General features: G+C 32.7%; 2 protein-coding genes across 2 annotated transcripts; both read left to right on the top strand.

The window, feature by feature from the left end:
• The first annotated feature begins 4,170 nt into the window (after positions 1-4,170).
• On the top strand, positions 4,171-5,064 carry LOC125200338. The gene has a single exon (XM_048097995.1). It carries the CDS (start codon positions 4,259-4,261, stop codon positions 4,793-4,795), a length of 537 nt encoding a protein of 178 aa, XP_047953952.1. The 5' UTR covers positions 4,171-4,258; the 3' UTR covers positions 4,796-5,064.
• A 2,562-nt stretch (positions 5,065-7,626) lies between these two features.
• On the top strand, positions 7,627-9,006 carry LOC125200337 (the record flags this gene model as incomplete). Its single annotated transcript, XM_048097994.1, has 4 exons — positions 7,627-7,757; positions 7,936-8,011; positions 8,282-8,835; positions 8,924-9,006. Coding segments are annotated over exons 3-4 (608 nt in total), but the record flags the coding sequence as incomplete, so codon positions are not given.
• Between the last annotated feature and the right edge of the window lie 6 nt (positions 9,007-9,012).

Raw genomic sequence — 9,012 nt, 5'->3', positions numbered from 1 at the left:
TCCCTATATACATCATATTCTTATATTGACCAATAAATGTATACAGTATAAATATTTTATGATATACGTAGTTTACTAGTAGAACTTTTTTTGTTATATATAAAGATATGGATACTGTCATATTGATGAGCAACGGTGTGCGCGTGTTTTCGTTGCCAACGAAACCCAAACCTCATAGGCTATAAAACTAATATTCAATCAATCATGTAGGAGTATGTAATAGGAGTATAGGACTATAGGAGTAGTGTACAAAATGGTACATTACATTATTTTCTGACAATTGTCGTTAATAATGAGCGTTACTCACAAATGATTGATTAAAAATTTGAAAATTTAATTATATTAGAAATATTTAAAGGAATGTAAGTTGTCGACGCGGAAAGAGCACATGATGTCTTCCAGCTTTCTTCGAGGGCCATTTGTGTTTATATGTCAAACACAAACCTACCATATAATATTAGTATTTCCCACTCCAACAACAGTTTTCTTATCCCATATCCTTCAAGGTAATCATAAGACTCGATAACGTTTATACACTCGTCGTCAATGTACTTGCATTGTTCTACACTTCTATGCTACTTGATGATATTTTAGCTTAAATAATTTTGCAAAAATTTCTGTATAGTTCTTCAATTAATTACTCAAAATCTCGAGAATTTATATTATTAAATGAGAAATGTTGGAAATAGGAAAAAGAAAAAGAAGGCATAAAAGAACCGGACCGTTGGCGGCCCCATACTCAGGACTGTATTGATAATGGTAATAAATTTTTTTTAAAATATGTTATTTTAAGAAAAAAGATACCCTAAACCCTTTTTACAAATTTTTACTTTTTTCATCTATTTGTTTATAACTTTGTAATTTGAACGTTGTAGAAAGTTACTATATATGCAACTTTAGAATTTTATTTCTTGTTATACATTAGAACCGATTACAGGTAGCCGTTTACTTATATATATGAAATTCTATTAATTTTTAAATATTCGGGATGTACTTCAAAAACAACCAATTTAGAATGTATAACCTCCCTCCAATTTCATACACCTGATAATTAAACTGCACAAGGTTTAATAAATATATAGTGATCCTATTCTGAAGAACATTTATGCATGCTTTACATAACCTATAAAACACTTATTAATTAATAAATAAATCAATTAAATATAATTCGTGATATGATGTAATGGTGTGGTTAATATTTATGGAACATAAAATAAAAATACTTATGTTGCAAATTGTAAGAGTACTTTTTAATAGTTTTGGGGGTGGGGTGGAAAGGATAATCTTTTTCAAATTTTCAATTGATAATTGATAAATCTTGATAAGTTAAAGTTTGAACTTAATACCTCATTTTTGTTACATGCACGTTAGTCCTCCTTTCAATCAAACTTTATTATAATTGTGAATTCACGAAAATGTTCCACGTACCCTAAGTTGAATAAGTTCCAACCAATCATTATTTCCTACTCCACTCTTTTAAGTTTATGTAAGAGCAAAGAAATTTAAAGCAAACAATAAGAAAATTGTTTTTCAAGTCTCATCCATACTCTCCCCACTTTCTCAAATCGAGTCATAAACCACCTCCCTCCCTCTCTCTATCATTCTTTTCCGTATTTAAGAGTTTAAATTTATAATTGAAAATATAAAGTCAACTATTTTATTTATAAAAAACTAGGTTTCAGATAGCCTATCGAAATCGCTGATTTAATCTAAAATTATCTGTATGTTATAGTATTCCGTATTGATTATCATCTACTCAATTAATTTAATGTTATTGCAATTACCATAAAAAAATAAAATAAAATCGATGATAAATCTAAGCGATAGTACTATACGGACTAGTGAGTAAGTATTCAAAAATGAATTATTGGTTATTCAATTGCCAAATCATTTTCACTGTTCACTACGAAAACAAATTAAGAATCGATGCTCTGATTAAGACCATGTCCAAGCATAATTATAAGTTCACAATTAAAGAAATATATTGTTGGGGAAAATTTTTGACAAAAGAAAAGGAAATTCCTACAAAAAAAGAGCAGATTTTTAACATGGGACACAAACAAATGCAATGAATTCAACCTCATCTTCCTCTAGTCAATAATAAATGGATTTCCAAATGAGATCATTAAATTTACAAAATTTTCAATCGGACATATGATCGCTTATTCGCTTTTATACAATTTTATGGCTAAATTTCCCCTCCTAATTTTAGGAAATATATTATTATTTTATCCAAAAAACTAGTACTATCATGATTCATTAAAGGTTTGCATCAAATTCGTGGATAAAGAATCATGCCTTATTTTTGGGTGAAATACTATGTTTTTTTTTTTTATCTTTTTTCTTTTAATTTGTCATAATAATGCAAACACTCATATATTTTTCATAACAATTTTATAAATAATACAAATGGATAACATATCATAACTTGCATTTAAAGTGTTAATTTAAATTTAAACCATAATAATAGTATACATATACTTCCTTCATCTATCAATACACCTCATGCTATTTGCGAGTTTTAAGAATGTGAAAAAATAAGAAATATGAATTTTATGTATTAAATTTATAATTATATATAAATGAAATAAATTATTGGAGTGTGAGATCTATTTATTAAATATTGTAAAAGTGAAATGAGAAATGTAAGTAGTAAATTAGATGTTAAAAAAAATAGCAAAGTAATAATTACAATGGCAGTCAAAGAGAATAGAGTGAAATATAAGTATAATATAGTGTCTGATTTTATAAAGTAATTTGACATTTTTTTCTTTGTTTTGTAGTATATTTTTTCTTAACTAATTTCAATTTTTTTCGTTAGAATTTTGAAAAGATATGTGATGGGGAATTAATAATACTAATAAATAATAGTGAGGTCATATATTTTAATTTATGATATTTAAAATAGTTTACACCAAGGAAGGATTAATCATTTTTTCAGTTTTGAAATTGGAATTGATAATATTATAAATTCATCCCTTAGTTACCGTGGTCCGCGAATGATTATTCATGTAAAGTAAAAACCCCGTTAAAATGTAACTAACCCAATAAATGAGGAATGATATGCATATGCTACACATCTTATATGGGCTCCTTATGTGAGCACCACTCTCGTTCGACACACTTTTAGCATTGTTCGTTTTGATTTATCTATTTAGCATATCATGTAAATTGAAATAATTATGCGCATGATGAATATACAATAAATTTAATAATTTATCACCACTCTTTCCAAAATCTATTTATAAGGAAAAAACATAGCAACAAACAAACATATCTGAATAATTTGTATATCTTCAATATCAGAGAATTGGTACCAAACGTGTAAACTAGTAAACTCTCACCAAATTATGTGAGTTATAGACACAATAAAAATGGAACTCTGGCGGAGAAGGGGACCCACGCGCATATAAGTACCACTGTACCAGAAGCATAAATTATTGCCTAAGCAAAAACAATATAAAAATTAATTAAATTGAGTTATAACCAACTGGAATGTGCGCTTTACCAACAAATTTCCGCTTCTACAACTCGTATGCTACTTTACTAGACGCGGATGCCTCCTATCTTATTAAAATTCAATCTCCTCCTAACTTTCTTTTTATTTATTCAATTTAAACATTAGCTTCTACTGTGCTATAAAATTAATATGTCATGCATTTTACCTAAATTTATATAATAACGTACTATCAAGAATACATGGAATTTGCCATTTTTTAAAAATTGAATCAGATTACCTGACTGGAACAGTTAAATCATTATATAATGTGTGCACATTTATAGTAACTCTCCATATGTTTTTAAGAGTAAGTTTTTTAAATTCAAATTGATTCAGACCACATAGTTACTTGAACATGGACATGGAATACTAAGTTTTTAAATTTTTCCTTTATCGGTCATCACATAATAAAAATTGAATTACAACTTACCAAAACACAAAATATTATAGTACTGTACTAATAAAAATTTTAAAATCCAAACTAAACCAAACTACTTTATCCCCAACCCCACTCCCTACACATTCCAAAACTCACCAAATAATTTTGATCACATTTCCATTAATTTGTTGAATCTTGACACTTCAATACAACTGTCAAATAAATATTTTATTTAGATAATTTGAAATTGACTTTTTCCCCAAACACTATATATACACACCTCTCATTTTTTCAACTTCATCAAATCCTCACACGCTTTTCTGTTTTCTCTCTCAAACAACACAGCTTTGAAGCAAAATACCCATTTTATCCCTCGAGAAATGGGAAATTACGTCTCATGCACTCTCTCGGGCCCCGCCGGGAAAGGTTCAAGCAGGGCTACAAAGGTCATTTTCCCCTCCGGCGAGCTGCGGCCGCTCCACGAGCCGACGAAGGCGGCGGAGCTCATGCTGGAGGTGCCAAATTCCTTCGTCGTGAACACCAAGTCTCTCCAGATCGGGAGGAGATTCCACGCGCTGAATGCGGATGAGGATCTGGAGATGGGGAATGTGTACGTGTTTTTTCCGATGAGTAAGGTTAACGCGGTGGTGGCGGCGGCGGACATGGGCGCTCTGTTCCTGGCGGCGAACTCCTCCGCGAAGCGAATGTCGAGGGGGAGCGTGAGGATCCTGCCGTGTAGCGGCGGCGGCGATGTGCAGATTGTGAAGAGCGTTGCTGAGAAATCGGGTGAGCCGAAGCTCAATTTCGACGATATTGATGATTTCTCGGTGGCGGAGTTCAAGCAGAGGGTGTCTTTCTGCAGATCGAAGAAGCCGTTGCTGGAGACCATTGCTGAAGAACCTGCTTTTGCTAGATGAGGGATTTTGATCAAGGAAAAGGAGAAAATATTATATAGATATATTTTTATATTTTTTTAAGTTTGCTCTTTCAAATTTAGGCGAAGAGAAAACTTATTATTAGTATTAATTTTTTTTAGTTAAGCTGGGAACGTGATTATCCAAAGTTAGGAAAGGGATTGAAGAATTGTAAACGTATTAAAATGTACTAACTGGTTGCACTCTTCTTTTCGATTTATTTGATCGATAATAGGCTAACACGACGCAATAACAAGGTTGTTTGATTAAAAGTATCGTTTTCCAAATACTACGTGATAACATGATATATTCAAAAAAATCTCAACCGGAACACTAATGTAATATGTTAACAACACTATGTAATATGGATTTACAGGACATGATAATGATTTGAACCTAATTTACATGATTAAAACCTGATATTATATGGTAAAACATGATTTACATGATTAACATATGATATTATTTGATAAAAAAATGATTTACACAATTAAAATTTGATATTACACAATTTATACTTGATTTGTACAATAAAAATCTGATTTACACGAACCTAGATAATAAAACTAAAAACTTTATTATTTTATAAATAAATAGTTACGGTGATTATATCACTTTTTAATGGGTCATCCAAACCTATATCAATATTATCGGGTTCAATGGGTTAACCCAATAAGAACACGAATATAATAAAATTTGATTCAAATCCATTGATTTTGTGCATGTTCATGTCAGATTTTTATATCGTGTCAAAATTTCTCAGGCCTCCTAGTAGACCATTTAACCGAACATAATTGATCTATATTGTACAACTGATTTAAAATGAAAAATTTATTTTGAGTTGTAAATTAATATATAAATTATTCTGACCATAATTAAAAAAATATATATATTCAAACCACAATAAACATGGACATGAGTAATTATTAGATCGTAATTTTCTTTTCATGATCTGAATCAGGCAAGATTGATAAAATCCCAATGCGACTACGGAATTAAGCACCAAATCTCACAAAGTCTAACTTTGATTATTTACCTAGCTTATTTAGAATATATGGTTCGATTAAATTATTTATCCATTGCACCACAAATATCATCTTAAATATTTTCTATATAGGTGTAAGATACAAATTAGGTACAAAAAGTAGCTGGCATTTGCTAATCATGATTTGGTGATCTTGGAAGGATGCGTAGCTATTCGCCATATCTCAATCGGTACTTCAAAAAAGAATCAATGTTTAGGTTGCGAGTGTTTGCCGCTATGTTAGAAATTATGAGTTGGAAGTAAGGCAATAAGCTATGCTACTGAAAAAACCCCAATGCTTAAACTTGGGGACAATCTCTTGACCTACTGATCATAAGTTTATACTTGGGACAATTTCTTGCAAATACTGAATAGGGTAATCAATATCAAGCAACAATACTCCCTATGTTCTATCATAATTGAGACATTTCATTACTTCATGGAGATTAAGAAAAAGAAAATGATGGTTACTTTGTAAGGTGGAGAGATAACAAAGTAAATAGAATATAGAGTAGAGAGTATAGAGTGAGAAAGAGAACAAAGTAGTACAATATAATATAGGTGGAACTACCCTATTTAGAAAAAAAAACTCAACTATGATGGTATGACCGTACGACTATAATAAAGTTCAAGCATATATAAATTCATGACATCAATTTGGTTTGATTTTAGCAAAAAAAAATATAGCCAAATCCCAAATACGGAGTACTTAACTACTTTTACTAGTCCCAAAATATTGGACCTCCCTTTTCTGGGCCAATGTTTTTGGGCTTGCAAAATAAATAAACCAATCATCCTTATTGACCTTTGTTCTCATACATTTGCATTTTAGAGAAAGTTGATGGGAGAAATACTCCATTTAATTACGTGAAATATAATTAACAAAAGTTACATGATTTTGTGGCGGGCGGACACATCCTTTGGGAGCTGAATCACACTAAATAATTTTGATCTTTCTTTATTGTTAAAACTGAAATATAAACATTTAAGAAAACGGACATAACACGAATAATAATGCTAGGAAATAGTATTGTTTTCGCACAAAACGACAAGTATTATTTTTTAATTGAGGATGCTTGAGATGAGACTGAAAACAAGGTCCTCGCAGTTTAGAACATATGGATGGCGTTTGATGGAGAGAGTGGAGATCTGGTACGCTTGAAAAGTCTTCCTAGCATTCTCATCTTGTTCGAAATCGGGATAATAGATCTTTGAACTAGTCGGTAGTGGTGGATCTAGGAATTTCATATTGTGGATGTAATAAATAATTATATCGACTTAGAGATTTAAAATTAAATTAATCTTTTTTCTTTTGTTATCTTAACTATTTTCTATATAATCAATATGAGCATAATTAGGAACCATAAATAATAAAAATTAACAAAAGAAACATTTAACAAGCTAAAATGGAAATCCAAGACCGAACAAAGAAACATCTTGTTTTCGTAGTTTAGAGTGTTTTCGGGTAAAACTATACACCTTGTTCTTAATTCGCTCTGCCACAACTCGTCATAGTGTACGATATAATATCGACTCCTATTGAAATTCTAGGGCTTGTTCACTATGCATGAGATAGTGAGTTTTGGCTCTATTTCTTAACCAAAACTGATGTTCACTATCCATTAGTCAATTATGCCAGGCCCTACAATATAAGCTCGGCCCGCACTATTACACCCATAATAACCCAATTTTCATTTATTGACAAGAGGGTGCTAATTGGAGCAGCATCGTAGACTGTGTCCAGAATTGAGTGCCAAAAGTCTACTGTGCCCCAAGACTCTCATTTTCACCCAGTTTGAAATTGAATTTGAACTCATCCAAAATTAAATTTGCCCTAGTTCTACAATGGCGGTGTGAAAGTTCAACAGCGTCGGAGTTCGCCCTATTTGCCATCCACTTATCAATACAAAATCCTCAGCATTAAAATTCAACAGCATCGGAGTTAAGTTTTTTTTTTTTCCGTTCGGAGGTGCATTCAAAGTTGTAGCAGGGCCGTTGTCATCTTGAGAACACATTCGCAGTGCAATTTCCATTCACCAATGCTTCAGGCCTTGAAGGCCTAACAATTTGAAATGGCCTTCGACCTGCCTTTCCTAAAATTGATTTGTGTTTTGTGCAGAGAACGACGAGTCTCCTACGATTGAGTCCACCCACCCACATACAAGGATTTGCAAGCTCTAATCCATTTTACCCAAGTAAGTCGCGAATTCTCTCTGTATTCTCCATTCCGAGGGGTCCAATTTGAGATAAAATCTGATATTTGTTAATATCTGTTTTTTTGTGGTAGAGAATATCTATATTTTAGGTTGAGTCGCTTTCATACGTTATGGTAATTTGTTCATATCTTGTGGATTATCTGTTGCTATTTGAATCGTCAATTGATACGGAATTGATGTAGTTTTCCTCTGATTTGGAGATCATTGTGTCTTGTATGTGTTGAGTTGTATTTTGTTCAATCAAAATAGAGGTGCAAAAATCTGCTGCCTCTTACGAAATGCGCAGCCGCACAACCAAATACGGAGATCTGGTCATGCTGTTGGAGGATATTATGCTACTTTACCGTGTTGAAACCACCGATCTCCTGCTCAAGTACATGAATGCACGCACCCGATTGTCAAAAAGAAGGATCCTTGACCAGCGGCACAGTATTTTGAATAAAATGGACCGCCAAATAAAGCATCTTGACAGACTGATTCATATCAGTGATGCGGACTGCATTGCAAACTTGCGAATGGACCGCAACACTTTTGGACGGTTGTGTCGGATACTATATGCGCGGGGTGGCTTGCGAATCGGGAGAACTTTAGGCATTGAGGAACAGGTTGCCATGTTCCTGGGTGTTCTGGCCCATCATGACAAAAACCGTAGAGTTAAATTCCAGTTCTGGCGATCTGGGGCCACTGTGTCACAGTGTGTGCACAAAGTGATGTGTGCAATTCTTAGCCTGCACTCTGTTTTAATGGCCAAACCCACTCCTGTCCCCGAAAACTGCACGGACCATAGATGGAAATGGTTTAAGGTATTGTTATTTGGTTCCCTCAAAATTAATATGAATAAATAATGAGTACATAACTGATGGTCTGACCTTGTTTTTCTTTGCATTGAAGGGGTGCCTTGGTGCTCTTGATGGAACACACATCAACGTACTTGTCCGCACTGACGACAAGCCTCGATACAGAACTAGGAAGGGGCAGAT

This window comes from Salvia hispanica, unplaced genomic scaffold (genome assembly GCF_023119035.1).
Source record: "Salvia hispanica cultivar TCC Black 2014 unplaced genomic scaffold, UniMelb_Shisp_WGS_1.0 HiC_scaffold_908, whole genome shotgun sequence".
Taxonomy (NCBI): domain Eukaryota; kingdom Viridiplantae; phylum Streptophyta; class Magnoliopsida; order Lamiales; family Lamiaceae; genus Salvia; species Salvia hispanica.
Note: the sequence above shows the minus strand (reverse complement) of the source record. Positions and strands in the feature narration are given on the sequence as shown.